General features: G+C 46.0%; 3 protein-coding genes across 5 annotated transcripts in view; 2 read left to right on the forward strand and 1 right to left on the reverse strand.

The window, feature by feature from the left end:
• The window catches only part of LOC132207173 (late histone H2B.L4-like), a 228,244-nt gene that overhangs the window by 87,381 nt on the left and 124,021 nt on the right, over positions 1–16,842 (forward strand). The window lies entirely within an intron of this gene.
• LOC132207183 (histone H2AX-like) overlaps positions 1–16,842 on the reverse strand; it is a 35,699-nt gene that overhangs the window by 17,007 nt on the left and 1,850 nt on the right. Inside the window, exon 2 of the mRNA XM_059642395.1 lies at positions 396–413. Within this exon, the coding sequence (XP_059498378.1) occupies positions 396–413 (18 nt within the window). The remainder of the gene's footprint in view (positions 1–395; positions 414–16,842) is intronic.
• Positions 14,601–15,243, forward strand: LOC132206879 (histone H1-like). The gene has a single exon (XM_059641987.1). It carries the CDS (start codon positions 14,601–14,603, stop codon positions 15,237–15,239), a length of 639 nt encoding a protein of 212 aa, XP_059497970.1. The 3' UTR covers positions 15,240–15,243.

Below are 16,842 nucleotides of genomic sequence, written 5' to 3' on the forward strand. Positions count from 1 at the left end.
ACGAGGGGGATCCTCTTGGGGCGGTTGTGGCGGGGGCGGGGTGTGAGGGATGTGTTGCGGGAAATACGGGAGACGCGGTCAAGGGCATTCTCGATCACTGTGGGGGGAAAGTTGCGGTCCTTAAAGAACTTGGACATCTGGGATGTGCGGGAGTGGAATGTCTGATCATGGGAGCAGATGCGGTGGAGGCGGAGGAATTGGGAGTAGGGGATGGAATTTTTGCAGGAGGGTGGGTGGGAGGAGGTGTATTGGGCCTCCTGCACTGCCACAATGATGCCACCCAAAGCTTGCAGGAACAGCAACTCATATTCCGCCTGGGGACCCTGCAGCCATATGGTATCAATGTGGACTTCACCAGTTTCAAAATCTCCCCTTCCCCTACTGCATCCCTAAACCAGCCTAGTTCGTCCCCTCTCCCCACTGCACCACACAACCAGCCCAGCTCTTCCCCCCCACCCACTGCATCCCAAAACCAGTCCAACCTGTCTCTGCCTCCCTAACCGGCTCTTCCTCTCACCCATCCCTTCCTCCCACCCCAAGCCGCACCCCCAGCAACCTCATCCCACCTCCTTGACCTGTCCATCTTCCCTGGACTGACCTATCCCCTCCCTACCTCCTCACCTATACTCTCTCCACCTATCTTCTTTACTCTCCATCTTCGGTCCGCCTCCCCCTCTCTCCCTATTTATTCCAGTTCCCTCTCCCCATCCCCCTCTCTGATGAAGGGTCTAGGCCCGAAACGTCAGCTTTTGTGCTCCTGAGATGCTGCTTGGCCTGCTGTGTTCATCCAGCCTCACATTTTATTATCTTGGAATTCTCCAGCATCTGCAGTTCCCATTATGTCTCATCATGGTTCCAGTCAGTTTCTGCTATGTGCTGGCTTGAGCATATTTACTAATCTGTCACTTTCAGTTTCTCCTGTATATCTGACAGTGGAGTTACTGATCTCTACCCGTTTCTGCTTTATGAATGCGTGAAAGCATTTATCATTCTCTCCCCATCAGTTTAAGCTATGTGAACGAATGCATTTATCATTCTGTCCCTGTCAGTGTCTGTAATGAGAATATTCAAACGTGTTTGTGCAATTATTATTCTATCCCTGATAGTTTCTGCTCTGTGAATATGTGCTTCAGTTATCAAAAAATACCTGTCAGTTTCTACTTAGGGAATGTGTGAACACTGTTTTTCATTTGTACCTGTCAGCTTTGGTTTTGTGAATAATTGTCTGCAGTAATTAATCTGTACCTGCCAGAGCTTTCACGTGAAGATGTGAATATGATCATTAATCTGTCCCTCTCAGTTTCTGCTCAGTAATATGTGTGTTTAGTCATCAATCTGCAGCCATCACTTCCTGCCTCGTGAATGCGGGACTGTATTATGAATATGTCTAAGGTTCCTGAGTATATTTGTAGGTTAGGTCGTGGATACTGTGGTTGGTTCGCTTGCCGAGCTGGTTCATTCATTTGCAGATGTTTCATGACCCCGATGGGTAATATCATCGGAAGCTGCAATGAAATGTTTGCAAGGTAATGAACCAGCTCAGCAAGCAGTCCAATTACGTGTTACGAAAATATGCCTGTCAAATTCATCTATGAATATCCAAGTGTCGCTATCAGTCTCTCAATGTTTATGCTTTTTCCTTCTATAACGTGTGCATGCATTTCTCAATTTTTCCCAGTTTTTTGTGGTCTGAATGTGTCCAATTATAATTCTGTCCTGATCATTTTCTGATATGCGAATATGAGAGTGTACTTATCACTATGTGCGTGTCAGTTTCTTCCCTATGGCTGTGAGAGTGTATTTACCCACTTGTCCCAGTCAGATCCTGCTCTGTAAATCTGAGTGACTAGTTATTAACCTCTTCCTGTCGCTATCTGATTAGTGAATGTGTGAATGCACTTGTCATTCTCTCCCTGTCAAGTTTCTGCTGTGTGAATGTGCAAGTGAAGTTCTCAACCTGTGACTGTCAGTTTCAATCAAATATTCTACTTTTAGAAGTTAGAACATAGAACATAGAACAGTACAGCACCAAACAGGCCCTTCAGCCCACAATGTTGTGCCGACCATTGATCCTCATGGATGCACCCTCAAATTTCTGTGACCATATGCATGTCCAGCAGTCTCTTAAATGACCCCAATGACCTTGCTTCCACAACTGCTGCTGGCAACGCATTCCATGCTCTCACAACTCTCTGCGTAAAGAACCTGCCTCTGACATCCCCTCTATACTTTCCACCAACCAGCTTAAAACTATGACCCCTCGTGCTAGCCATTTCTGCCCTGGGAAATAGTCTCTGGCTATCGACTCTATCTATGCCTCTCATTATCTTGTATACCTCAATTAGGTCCCCTCTCCTCCTCCTTTTCTCCAATGAAAAGAGACCGAGCTCAGTCAACCTCTCTTCATAAGATAAGCCCTCCAGTCCAGGCAGCATCCTGGTAAACCTCCTCTGAACCCTCTCCAAAGCATCCACATCTTTCCTATAATAGGGCGCCCAGAACTGGACGCAGTATTCCAAGTGCGGTCTAACCAAAGTTTTATAGAGCTGCAACAAGATCTCACGACTCTTAAACTCAATCCCCCTGTTAATGAAAGCCAAAACACCATATGCTTTCTTAACAACCCTGTCCACTTGGGTGGCCATTTTAAGGGATCTATGTATCTGCACACCAAGATCCCTCTGTTCCTCCACGCTGCCAAGAATCCTATCCTTAATCCTGTACTCAGCTTTCAAATTCGACCTTCCAAAATGCATCACCTCGCATTTATCCAGGTTGAACTCCATCTGCCACCTCTCAGCCCATCTCTGCATCCTGTCAATGTCCCGCTGCAGCCTACAACAGCCCTCTACACTGTCAACGACACCTCCGACCTTTGTGTCGTCTGCAAACTTGCTGACCCATCCTTCAATTCCCTCGTCCAAGTCATTAATAAAAATTACAAACAGTAGAGGCCCAAGGACAGAGCCCTGTGGAACCCCACTCACCACTGACTTCCAGGCAGAATATTTTCCTTCTACTACCACTCGCTGTCTTCTGTTGGCCAGCCAATTCTGTATCCAAGCAGCTAAGTTCCCCTGTATCCCATTCCTCCTGACCTTCTGAATGAGCCTTCCATGGGGAACCTTATCAAATGCCTTACTGAAGTCCATATACACCACATCCACAGCTTGACCCTCATCAACCTTACTAGTCACATCCTCAAAAAACTCGATAAGGTTTGTAAGGCATGACCTACCCCTCACAAAGCCGTGTTGACTGTATTTGATCAAGCCATGCTCTTCCAGATGGTCATAAATCTTATCCCTCAGAATCCTTTCTAACACCTTGCAGACGACAGACGTGAGACTTACCGGTCTATAATTGCCGGGGATTTCCCTATTTCCTTTCTTGAAGAGAGGAATTACATTTGCCTCTTTCCAGTCCTCAGGTACGACTCCAGTGGAGAGCGAGGATGCAAAGATCTTCGCAAGTGGCGAAGCAATTGCATTTCTCGCTTCCCAAAGCAGCCGAGGACAAATCTGATCCGGGCCTGGCGACTTGTCAATCTTAATGTTTGACAAAATTTTCAGTACATCAGCTTCCTCTATCTCTATCCATTCCAGCATGCACACCTGCTCTTCAAAGGTTTCATTCACTACACAGGTCGTTTCTTTCGTAAAGACAGAAGCAAAAAACTCATTTAGGGCTTCCCCTACCTCCTCAGGCTCCACACACAAGTTCCCTATGCTATCCCTGATCGGCCCTACTCTTTCTTTGACCATTCTCTTATTCCTCACGTAAGTGTAAAATGCCTTTGTGTTTTCCCGGATTCCTTCTGCCAAGCCTTTCTCGTGCCCCCTCCTGGCTCTCCTCAGACCATTTTTGAGCTCCTTCCTTGCCTGCATGTAATCCTCTCTAGCTGAACTTGACCCTAGCTTCCTCCACCTTATGTAAGCTACCTTCTTACTTTGCACTAGAAGCTCCACCGCTCTCGTCATCCAAGGTTCCTTTATCTTACCCCGTCTTGCCTGTCTCAGAGGGACATATTTACTCATCACTCCCAACAACTGTTCCTTAAACCATCTCCACATGTCTATAGTTCCCTTACCATGGAACAACTGCTCCCAGTCCATGCTTCCTAACTCGTGTCTAATCGCATCATAGTTTCCTCTTCCCCAATTAAATATCCTCCCATTCTGCCTAATCCTCTCCTTCTCCATAGCTATGTAGAATGAGAGAGTGTTATGGTCACTATCACCAAAATGCTCTCCCACCACAAGATCTGATACCTGCCCCGGCTCGTTTCCGAGCACCAAGTCTAGAATGGCCTCTCCCCTCGTCGGCCTGTCAACGTACTGCGTTAGGAAACCCTCCTGAACACACCTTACAAAAACAGCTCCATTCAAATCTTCTGCTCGAAGGAGGTTCCAATCAATATTAGGAAAGTTAAAGTCACCCATTACAACAACCCTACTGCGTCCACACTTTTCCAAAATCTGTCGACCTATGCTTTCTACAATCTCCCTGCTGCTATTGGGGGGCCTGTAGTAAACCCCTAACGAGGTGACTACTCCCTTGCTGCTCCTAATTTCCACCCATACTGACTCAGTAGGCAGATCTTCCTCGACAATGGAAGCTTCTGTAGCTGTGATACCCTCTCTGATTAGTAGTGCTACACCCCCTCCTCTTTTTCCCCCCTCCCTATTCTTTTTAAATGTTCTAAACCCTGGAATATCCAGCAACCATTCCAGCCCATGAGAAACCCATGTCTCTGTTATGGCCACAACATCATAGCACCAGGTACTGATCCATGCTCTAAGTTCATCACTTTTATTCCTGATACTCCTTGCATTAAAGCAAACACACTTTAACCGATCCCTTGGTTCCTTCCCAGGAAAATCCTTCCCACTAGCTGGTCTACCTCTTGCTACTGCCTCACCTGCATCAACGCTCACCTCTGGTATACAGCTCAGGTTCCCACCCCCCTGCCATACTAGTTTAAACCCTCTCGAACTACTCGAGCAAACCTTCCACCCAGGACATTGGTCCCCTTCCAGTTCAGATGCAACCCGTCCTTCTTGTACAGGTCCCACCTTCCCCAGAAGGCATCCCAATTATCAACATATCTGAAACCCTCCCTCCTACACCAGCTGCGTAGCCACGTGTTCAGCTGCGCCCGCTCCCTGTTCCTCACCTCGCTATCTCGTGGCACCGGTAGTAAACCAGAGAACACTACTCTGTTCGTCCTGCTCTGCAGCTTCCATCCTAACTCCCTGAAATCACTTTTTATATCCTCAAACCTATTTCTGGCTATATCATTTGTGCCAATATGTAACACGATTTCTGGCTGTTCACCCTCCCCTTTCAGAACTTTATACACCCGATCGGAGACGTCCCGGACCCTGGCACCAGGGAGGCAACATACCTTCCGGGAATCCCGATCTTGCCCACAAAATCTCCTGTCGATTCCCCTAACTATCGAGTCCCCTACCACGAGTACTTTTCTATTCTGCCCCCTTCCCTTCTTTGCCACAGTGTCAGGCTCAGTGCCAGAGAACTGACTACTATGGCTTTCCTCTGGTAGGTCAACCCCCCCAGCAGTATCCAAAACGGTATACTTATTGCTGAGGGGAATGCCCACAGGGGATCTCTGCACTGTCTGTCTGTCCCCTTTCCTCCCCCTAACTGTAACCCATCTATCCTCGTCCTGAGCCTTAGGAGTGACCAACTCCCGATAACTCCTCTCAATTACCCCCTCTGCCTCCCGAATGATCCGTAGTTCATCCAGCTCCAGCTCCATTTCCCTAACACGGTTTTCAAGGAGCTGTAGCTGGGTGCACTTCCCGCAGATGTAGCCAGCGGAGACGTGTGCCACATCTCCCAACTGCCACATTTTGCAGGTTTTCTTTGATGTTCAAGTATCTGCTCCACAACACAAATCAGATTTTACTTGTTGCCAAATGTGTAAAGTGCTAGAAATGAAACTGTTAGAGCTTTTAGCATTGAATGTCTCTGGCAGAGTGCCTGAGGGCTGAGGATATTCCACAATATTCAGGCTGTGGTACAGTTGAAATTTTATTCTGGGATTGGTCACTGTCTTGTCTAAATGTGCTCAGAGTTTAATATTCATTTTCTTTGAAAGTTCACCATACAATATCCTCTTCAATTTATTGGAACAGTTCATGAGAATTCTGCTAGAAAAGTCAACAGCTTTTTTTTCTCTGATGGAGCGACCAAATGATATTTAGTTTATGATCACAGCAATTACCATGGATTTAAATGCATGGGAATTGGACTCCTTAGCTCAAATTCTGTTCTGTTTATCTCTTATCATGAAAAGCTAGCTCTCTGATCTGAAATCCATGACAAGAAATCATTTTGAATGTTACATGTTCTGAGGCTTGCAGTGTATGTGATTTTCATGGCTGTTACATGTTGTAGCACGTGTTGGGATTGTGCAGGTATTTGCAACTCATTGTAAATCTCTGTGTGTGTGTGTGTGTGTGTGTGTGTGTGTATTGAGAGTGTGTTGTTTATGTTCATGCGAGCACGAGATTGTGACAGCGAAAAATCACGTGCACTCAGTAGCATTCTCTGTCAGGTGTTGGCACAGGACATGGGCATTTAAAAGTCATGTTACTTAATTGTTCTGTCTCTGCCTGGGACACGTGTTGGGCAAACGATCAAGACTGTCCCTGCTCAGTTACTGATGTGAATGTTTCCACCCATATCTGTACTCATTACCTACCTCACATATGGTTGGTGTAACTATGCAATGGCATGAACTAATTATTCACCTTAACAAGGTGCACTAAGTATTCCTTTTGTGATACAGGAAAGCCTCCGGAGACTAATTAATATCTCCATATGAAGCTTTTTCCCTAATGCTTTTAGTGATCTTTGTATTTTATTAAGTACATATATTTCGAGATTTCAACATAATTATATGAAGAATCTTTAAATAAAAGTATTTCTTAATACCATGAATAATTTCAAAGAAACAACGAATTGCTTCATATGTTTTTTTTCTGCAGTTTTTATGAAATTCTAGGCTGACTGTCATCTGGGATCATTCACGTCACTTTCCCGAACTGACTCTGTTCACCTAAAGGGACAACTTCCATTCATTAATGAGATTGGAATTAATTATAACTGTAATTGAATGAACGTGTTTGATCCTCTGGTACTTATGTGAGCCATAATCCCATTAGTTCATCTGTTTGTTATTGCAGGAGTTTACCGTCCCCTTCAATGTTTGTTCCAAATCTTCAAACAGTCTCGCACAAACCTTCTTGCAGTTGTTTATGCAAATGCTCCCTTTTGTGTCAGAATAACATCTTCTCTTCTAATAGTAACACCTCTAATTTTTTATTCATTCACAGCATGATGGTGTTGCTGACTCGGCTTGCATTTATTGCCTGCACCTAATTGCCCAGAGAGCAGTTCAGAGTCAACCTCATTGCTGTGGGTCTGGAGTCACACGTAGGCCAGACCAGGTAAGCATGCCAGTTTCCTTCGCTCAAGGACACAAGTGAGCCAGATGGATTCTTTTTCCTGACAACAGACAATGGATTCATTGTCATCATTACATTCTTAATTCCAGATGTTTTTTTAATTCAAATTCCACCATCTGCTGTGGCAGTGATTGAAGCCATGTCCCCAGAATGTTGTCTGGTCTCTGCATTAACAGTCCAGTGATACGACCACTAAGTCAATGCCTCCCAGATCTGGTGGCCTTTGTTCAGAACTGAGGAAGCATACCAGGCCTGAAACGTTAACTCTGATTTCTCATCACAGATGCTGCCAGACCTGCTGTGCTTTTCCAGAATCTTCTGTTTATTAATTGTCTTCCTTAGTCACTGATAACATCTAAAGTTTCCTTCCATGTCTGTACCCAATATCCACTCCATACATGGTTATATTGTAACAGTGACAACTTGATCTATTTATATACCTTGACTGTAACTTTAAAAATGCCCTTCCTCACCAAGCATTCAATGCAGTTAGTGAGCATATATTTGTGATGAAGATTCAATTAATCCCTCTTCAAATGCTAAAAATGGCAATGGGCTTTCAAAGACGAACTTTACTGGAATTGCACTGGGTTTTGTTGATGTTGTTTGGCCCTTGGATTGAATGTAGATATCTGGAATTTGAGTTCAATGCAAGTCTTACCCCTATGACTGTGGAAAGTAAATTCTCCACTCTGACAGTGCTAACATACCTGCTGTTTGGTTGGAGCAGCTGGTCACACATGCTGTACCAAGTAAATATGAAATTGCCTTGGCCCATCAAGTATTTGCCTGGAGGAAGAACAGAATTCTCCTGTAAATCAACATCCAACGAGTTTGCAAATATTAAAACTGATCAAGGCAAAATTGAATTAATACTCATAACACTTCGTTGTTTTAAAGCCAACAATTCAAACAGAGAAGAGGCTGGCTCCATAATTTACCTGAGCTCCTACTCGTCTCTTTCTTTACGCGAAATTCTGAAACAATTTATTAAGATGCAATGAATTGAATGCTTACACAGTTCAATACCCAGCTCCCAATACACTACCCATTTAAAGGAAGGACAACAGACACTATTTAAAACGAAACACACTACGAGTGCAGGTGCAGAACACCTCCGCTCAGTTCGCAACAAACAACTGCACCTCCCAGTCGCAAACCATTTCCACTCCCCCTCCCATTCTCTTGATGACATGTCCATCATGGGCCTCCTGCACTGCCACAATGATGCCACCCGAAGGTTGCAGGAACAGCAACTCATATTCCGCCTGGGAACCCTGAAGCCATATGGTATCAATGTGGACTTCACCAGTTTCAAAATCTCCCCTTCCCCCACTGCATCCCTAAACCAGCCCAGTTCATCCCCTCCCCCCACTGCACCACACAACCAGCCCAGCTCTTCCCCCCCACCCACTGCATCCCAAAACCAGTCCAACCTGTCTCTGCCTCCCTAACCGGTTCTTCCTCTCACCCATCCCTTCCTCCCACCCCAAGCCGCACCCCCAGCTACCTACGAACCTCATCCCACCTCCTTGACCTGTCCGTCTTCCCTGGACTGACCTATCCCCTCCCTACCTCCCCACCTACACCCTCTCCACCTATCTTCTTTACTCTCCATCTTCGGTCCGCCTCCCCCTCTCTCCCTATTTATTCCAGTTCCCTCCCCCCATCCCCCTCTGTGATGAAGGGTCTAGGCCCGAAACGTCAGCTTTTGTGCTCCTGAGATGCTGCTTGGCCTGCTGTGTTCATCCAGCCTCACATTTTATTATCTTGGAATCTCCAGCATCTGCAGTTCCCATTATCTCTCACACACTACGAGTGCTGCGTTTATCCTTTACATGATTAACACATTTGTCTGTACTGTGACTTCTTTACGATTCAATGCCAATTCGCAACAAACAACGTGAAACAGAAGCTAAACGAGGAATTACCATCAGCGTTCGGAGAATTAAATATCACAAGCCTGACCCCCAGCAGCAGCTTCTTGCCGCTGTGTCTCCCTCCGCAGGACCACACACAGCCCGAGAAAGGCCTCTCTCTCCCCGCCCTCAGGCCGCTCACTCCAAGTTCCGGGACCAGTTCCTGCTCCGCTCGGCCTCTTACCTACAGTCCCCGGTTCTCCCTGAACTGAGCCCGAATCAATGCCGGTCTCGGAGCCCCCTCTGTGTCCCAGACTCACATCTCGATGCGCTGCTGGAAGGAGCCTGCTGTTCCCTCGCTTCCCTGGGCGCTGGTCTCTCCATCGCGGCCTGTTTCAAACAAACCGCTTCCACTCACTGAGTCAATGCTCCTCAATGGCAGCGCTGGGGGAAGGCCTCACGCATGCGCTCCTCCAGTCACAACATGCCTCTTTTTTGGTTGTTTTGGGGCGGGGGAGTGAAAAATTATCGCGCATGCGCTGCTTTTCACAAAGATTCCCATAAACAAACATCAATTGGTCATTGACAGTAGGAACTGCAGATGCTGGAGAATCTGAGACAATAAGGTTAGAGCTGGATAAACACGGCAGGCCCAGCAGCGTCAGAAGATCAGGGAGGCTGACCTTTCGATCCTCGGCCCTTCTTCAGAAAAGACTCCCGGCCCGAAACATCCTCCTTCCTGCTCCTCTGATGCTGCTGGGCCTGCTGTGTCCATCCAGCTCCAAACCTTGTTATCCAATGGTCTTTTCCGTAATTCCCTTTACTCCCAGTGTGAGCAAAGCAAGTGGGGCTGTTGGGGAAAGGGCAGGGAACGTTTCAAGCTGGGGCTTTGGCTCTTTCTGAACCTTCAATGGAGATTATTCCGGATCATGTTAATAACTGCCTCCCTCCGGCTCTCTTACAATCTGATGGGGAAGCACTGATGCTGACGGCCATTCCATTCATTTAATGCGCTTCACCATTCTATAACATCACGTCGGATCTCATGTCAACTGCAGTTTTCATTCCTGCTGACCTTCGCCTCATTTTAACTCTGTCAAACTAACATACAGAGCGATGGAATAAATGGGACATTTGAAGGAAGGCAGAATACAACTGTTGGATGGAGTCTTGCGGCGCAGGGGTAATGTCACCATTTATGGGTCAGGTGGACCCTGCTGAAGTTACACACGAACGAAAGTTTTTCAATATCATATCTGAATGCCTCCAGATGCAAATACCAGTTTCGAATAGATGACTGATTTTGTATGCTGCAGACAGAAACCTTCTGATGAAAGGGATACCTCAACCACAGACCCTAAATGTTCTTGTTTACTCACTCCTGGGACGTGGATGTCGCTGGCTGGGCCGAAATTGTTTGCCCGTCCCGAGTCGCCCCCCGCGCCACCCCCCCGCCCCGAGAAGGTGCTGCCGAGCCGCCTTCCAGAACAATTGTCGTCCGTGTACTGCTCACATTGCCGTTAGTAGGGAGTTCCAGGGTCTTGATCCAACGACAGTGAAGCAAAGGGGATATATTTCTAAGTTAGTATAGTGGGTGGCTTGGAGGAGAACTTGCCCTCGATCTTGCCCAGTGTTCCTAAACATCAGCCGCCCAAATTCTTTATACTGATGTATTCGTGAGTATGGAAGGTGCTCTTTTTACAGTTTACAAAACTGTCTTTTCAGAGGGCAATTTAACACCGTTTTTGATCCACGGTGGAGGCGTACAAATGGAGAAGAAAATGAACTTGAAAGAAAATAAAAGTCCCTGAACTTGGGGAACATTTCAAAATCTGGAATGAAGGAACAAACAAATGCATTGATTATGAATGAGAAAATGAGGAAAAGTTTTTTACAATTGCAGAAATCTTTAAAAAAATAACTGTTAATGTCTTGATAAATATGTAAAAGGAGAATGGAAATAAATCTAGGTTGGTAAACACAAATGCACATCACTTACAATCAAAAAGAGGGGAGTCCATTGTGAGGAATAAAAAAAATGGCTATCCAACTGACTACTTACTGTTGTTCTATGTTCACACAGGGTGACACACATAACACGTCAGGAATGTTGTGGAAAACAGAGTTTAGTGAGAGGGAGACTCTGAATCAAGCCAGTATTATTCAGTAAATTGTGTTGGGAAAATTGGTAGTACTGAAGGCTTGGAAGTACCGGGGACTGATAACTTATGTGCCAGAGCTCTTAGTGGCCATATTGGTGATGATGTTCCAAACCTTCATAGGTGCTACAATAATTTCCAAAGATTGGAGGGTAGCTAATGTCAACAATCTATTTGTAAAGGGAGTGTTGAGGTAAAACTTGTAATTTTAGACCATTCAGCCTGCAGGAAAAAAATGCAGATAATTGGAATGAAATGTCAGGATCAGACAGAGTCAGCATGGATTTGAAAGAACTGTTCCTCTGCTGTACTATTCAATGTTCCCAGCCTGATTAATCTACTGGATTAGGGATGTTAAAGCAGAGCTGTTCATTTTAATTTACCAAAAAGCTTTTTTAACAAAATCCCACAAAAGATGTTATCGTGTTAACACCAAGGAACTGTGATTGGTGCAAAGCATTCAGAATGATTCAAAAAAAACTCTAGCTGGATAACAAGAGATATGGAGAGGGAAGAAATGATTTTTTTTTTCCTCAATGACAAGAATCAGTTTTAGGATCAAACGTCTTCACAACATGTTCACAGTAATTTAGATATTTGTAACAAGACCCGGGTGTCTCCTACGCTAATCACTGAAAGTAAGCATGCAGATGCACCAGGCAATGAGGAAGGCGAGAGGTATGTTGGCCTTTGTGGAAAGTGAATTTGAGTACAGGAGAAACAGTGAATTGTGACAATTTATCAGGGCATCTGTGAGGCAACACATAGAATACTGAGAGCAGATTTGGCCTCCTTACTGAGGAAGGATGGTGTTGCTGTGAAGGTAATTTTAACAGGCAGATTGCTGGGATGGAAGGAGAGGTTGAATTAGTTGTGAATATATGTGCTGAAAGTTAGAAGAATGAGGGATTCTCTTAGAAATCTGTAAGACACTGTCAGACCGAGAAAGTGTAAATGCAGAAAAATATTCCTGTTGGTAGGAGTCATATTTTTAGGAGAAAGGATAACCCTTTCATGACTGAGAAGCCGAGAGTCTACTTAATTCAGAAAGTGGTGATCTTGTGAAATTCCCTGCCACAGAAATCAGCCACGTTCAACACATTGTATGAGTTCAGTATGGTGCAGGTGTAGCACTTGTGGCCAAAGGGAAGCAAGGTATAATTGGCTGAATGGCAAGTGACAGAGAGTGAAGATGGAGGGTTGTTTTTTCGACTGTAGGCCTGTCATCCAGAGGTGTTCCCCAGGGATTGGGACTGAGTCCTCTTTCGCTTGTCATTATATAAATGATATGAATGAGAAGAGAGAAGTCATGGCAAACACGTTTGTAGATGATAACAAACTCAGCAGCATAGTATTCAGAGGAGAATGAGTCCTAAGATATCAAATGGATCTCGATCCTTTACCTCGATGGGCTGCAAAATGACAGATAGAATTCAATCTGGATGAATGCAACATTTTGCATTTTGGAGCAACTTACAGAAGTAGGCCTTGAATGATTAATGGTAGGTCCTTGGTAGTGTTGTAGGACCTATCCTGTTGAAGTCTGCATCACTTCTAAATGGGTTGTTTATGAAGGCATGCTTACCTTCATTGCACAGTCCTTTGAGATTATGAGGTGGGTAGTCACATTGAGGTTGAGAGGTCACCTTATAGAAGTGTTTAAAATAATGAGGGGATGAGACAGTGTTGACTGACGTTGTTCTTTTCCTGAGTTGTGGGTGGCGGCTGGGGAGGAATTGAAGACTAGGGCGAACATTTTTCATGTGACGGGAGAGAAATTTTTAAAAAGACACTTGCGTTTTGTTTTTGAACAGAGCATGGGCGCATGTGGAATGAAGCTCCTGACGAAATCGTCTCTATGCCTACAACTATAACATTAAAACGACATTTGGATAAGTACATAAATAAGAAAGGAAATAGGCCAAGGACAGATCGGTGGAATTAGTTCAGTCTGGCATTATATTCGCCATGTTATGGTCGGACTGAAGGTTATGCATCCTTGTTGAATGTCTCCATGTGAGAGAAAAACGGGCACAGGCTATTGAGTTGGATGATCTGCCATTCTCATGATGAGTTGGAGGGGAGGTTTGAAGGAGCTGTCTGATGAAGGGTCTAGGCCCGAAACGTCAGCTTTTGTGCTGCTGAGATGCTGCTTGGCCTGCTGTGTTCATCCAGCTTCACAATTTGTTATCTTGGTTTGAAGGGCTGATTGGTTAGGTCCAGTTGACATTATTTATGTTTCTATTTCTGTTTATTCCCAGAACCGATGTTGAGTATTGTCAGCGAAATTAAAAATACTGATCTGGGTGATCAATATAAGTTCAAACCAGATGATTGACTTTTGGAGCTGAATCTGGAGAAGAGCGAATCTCCGGCGCACAGTCCTCAGAGAGTTTAACACTTACTGAGGAGAAAAACTGCAACTAACTCCCTGGATGTCGGAGCAAAAGCTGAAAGGAAAAGAAAATATATCCTTCCACATTTACATTTGGCGATATTTCTGGCATGTGACTGTGTGGATGTGAATATTGAATCAGAGAGACAGTGCGAAAAGGGCGGGCGGGTTAGGCACACGTAACTGTGCTTGTCTGTCCGCTCATATCATGATATTTCCGAATTTCTCTTAATCAGATCGAAAATAATTTCAATTCAAGTTATCCTCCTGCTCCCCCACTAAACCCCAAAGCTAGAATTCAAAGCTGTGTAATTGTTAATTTTAAGATTTCAGTCTGAAAGTGATGATAATGCCAGCGTTCAGCTCAGAGAGCGCGATGAGTGCAGCAGCAAAATGCGTTTAACTCGAGAACGGAGCCGTCAATTCGAGTGAAAACGCTTCGGCCGCAAACCTTCCCGTGTCAGGGTCAGGAACGATCGAGCCTGGCTCTCTGGAGATGCGGAATTGCAGAGGAATTGGAGAGTTTCTGCCGAGAGAGAAACACAGACAGGCAGCAGGAGCAGGGAGCTGAGGGCAGGTTGTCTCCGCGCCGTCCGCTCGCTGCCTTTAAGTTGCTCAGTGCCGCCACCAGCAGCTTCATTGCTGACCCAGTTCAGTTTGACAGAGAGAGATTCAGCGCAGAGTTCCCGACATGAGCGACAGTACAGCCGCCGAAACGGCTCCTCCAGCCTCCGCTAGCACCAAACCCAAGTCTCCCAAGAAGAAGAAGGCGGCGGCTTCCAGGAAGAAACCAGCCGGTCCCGGGTTGGGCGAGCGGATTGTGAAGATTGTCGGGGAGAACAGCGATCGGAAGGGGACGTCTCTGGTCGCTATAAAGAAGGCGCTGCAGAGAAGCGGGGTCAATGTGGAGAAGCAAAATGCACAGATCAGGATGGCTGCCAAGAGGTGCCTGGCGAAAGGCTCCCTGGTTCTGGTGAAGGGCCAGGGCGTCTCCGGCTCCTTCAAACTCGCAAAGAATCCAGTCAAGGCAAAAGTGGGAAAGAGGGCGAGACCAGCAGCAGCCGCCAAGAAAGCAGCCGTGAAGAAAACAACGAGCAAGAAGGTGGCAGCGAAAAAATCCCCAGCCAAGAAAGCAACAGGCAAGAAAGCGGGCGGCAAGAAGGCAGCAACGCCAAAGAAAGCGGCGAAGAAAGCAGCGCCGAAGAAAAAGACTCCCGTGAAGAAGGTGATAAAGACCAAGAGCCCCAAGGCCGCAAAGCCGGCCCCGAAATCGAGGAAACCGAAGGCCAAGCCCAAAGCGAAAGTGACCAAGAAAGCAGCAAAGAAATGAAGCAGTCCGTGCAACGTGTAACGACCTGAACCCAAAGGCTCTTCTCAGAGCCACCACATCTTTCAGGAGAGAGCTGAGCCCGGATCAAATGATCCCTGTCCTAGCTCCGAGTGCAGGAATAAATTAGACACTAATTTATGTGAATAACCGTTCCGTATTTACCCACCGGATTTACACTCAGCCCCTCTTCCATACTCTACAATGTGTGAGTGTGAGGTCCTGCTCACATGGACCATAGGCTCTCGTGCTTTGTCAGTTCATGTCAGTCTGCTTTTCACACATGTAGGGAGAGAGTCTCAAAGAGACTAACACGCCCTGAAACTCCTCTTCACCACACAATCCCCATCAAATGATTTTGTCTCATTCAACTGGGGGAATAGAAACTGACGTGGAAATTGAAGCAAGACAAAATTTGAGGCTGGATGAACACAGCAGGCCCAGCAGCATCTCAGGAGCACGAAAGCTGACGTTTTGGGCCTAGACCCTTCATCAGAGAGGGGATGGGGAGAGGGAACTGGAATAAATAGGGAGAGAGGGGGAGGCGGACCGAAGATGGAGAGAAAAGAAGATAGGTGGAGAGGAGAGTACAGGTGGGGAGGTAGGGAGGGGAAAGGTCAGTCCAGGGAAGACGGACAGGTCAAGGAGGTGGGATGAGGTTAGTAGGAGATGGAGGTGCGGCTTGATGTGGGAAGAAGGGATGGGTGAGAGGAAGAACAGGTTAGGGAGGCATAGACAGGTTGGACTGGTTTTGGGATACAGTGGGTGGAGGGAAGAGCTGGGCTGGTGGTGTGGTGCAGTGGGGGGAGGGAAGAACTGGAATGGTTTTGGGATGCAGTTGGGGAAGGGGAGATTTTGAAGCTGGTATAGCCCACATTGATAATGGAAGCAGAGGTAATGGGAACTGCAGATGTTGGAGAATTCCAAGATCATAAAATGTGAGGCTGGATGAACACAGCAGGCCAAGCAGCATCTCAGGAGCACAAAAGCTGACGTTTCGGGCCTAGACCCTTCATCAGAGAGGGCGAAGGGTCTAGGCCCGAAACGTCAGCTTTTGTGCTCCCGAGATGCTGCTTGGCCTGCTGTGTTCATCCAGCCTCACATTTTATTATCTTGATAATGGAAGCAACCGTGTTGTCTTGTTAAGAAAGGCCGGATCATGGGCGTTCAATTGTATCGCAACTGCTTAGAAAAAAATCCTGTTTTTGTCTGCTTCGAACATGAAGCTCGAGACCGCAGTTTTTTAATCCCGAAAGTTGTGTTCACTGCCGTTGTGGAGAATAGTTTTATTTACAGATCTAGTTGGGGGCTGGAGTTAACATATATTGCTGTATTTGTATTTCATTAACCGTTACAGGAATGATATTTCGTTCAGTTTTGATTCTGGGACACCCGTGGAAGTTTTAATTTACTTTCCATCTGCCTGTTGCAGGAAGCAATGCCAAACGCCCTCCCCCTTTCCTCACGCCTGTTACAGACAGATGAGGCAGTCCTGTCGTCCTGTCTCCGCTGATGTAGATTTTATTCAAAAAATTTAGTTTGCAAAGTACACGATTTGATCGGAGTCGGAGTTTATTTTCCTTTTAAATATTTACCTTAAACTCAG

The sequence above is a fragment of the Stegostoma tigrinum genome, chromosome 44 (assembly GCF_030684315.1).
Source record: "Stegostoma tigrinum isolate sSteTig4 chromosome 44, sSteTig4.hap1, whole genome shotgun sequence".
NCBI classification, from domain to species: domain Eukaryota; kingdom Metazoa; phylum Chordata; class Chondrichthyes; order Orectolobiformes; family Stegostomatidae; genus Stegostoma; species Stegostoma tigrinum.

Excerpts from the sequence above, each read along its gene's own strand:
- LOC132206879 (XM_059641987.1), top strand. The coding sequence starts at position 14,601 with ATGAGCGACAGTACAGCCGCCGAAACGGCTCCTCCAGCCTCCGCTAGC.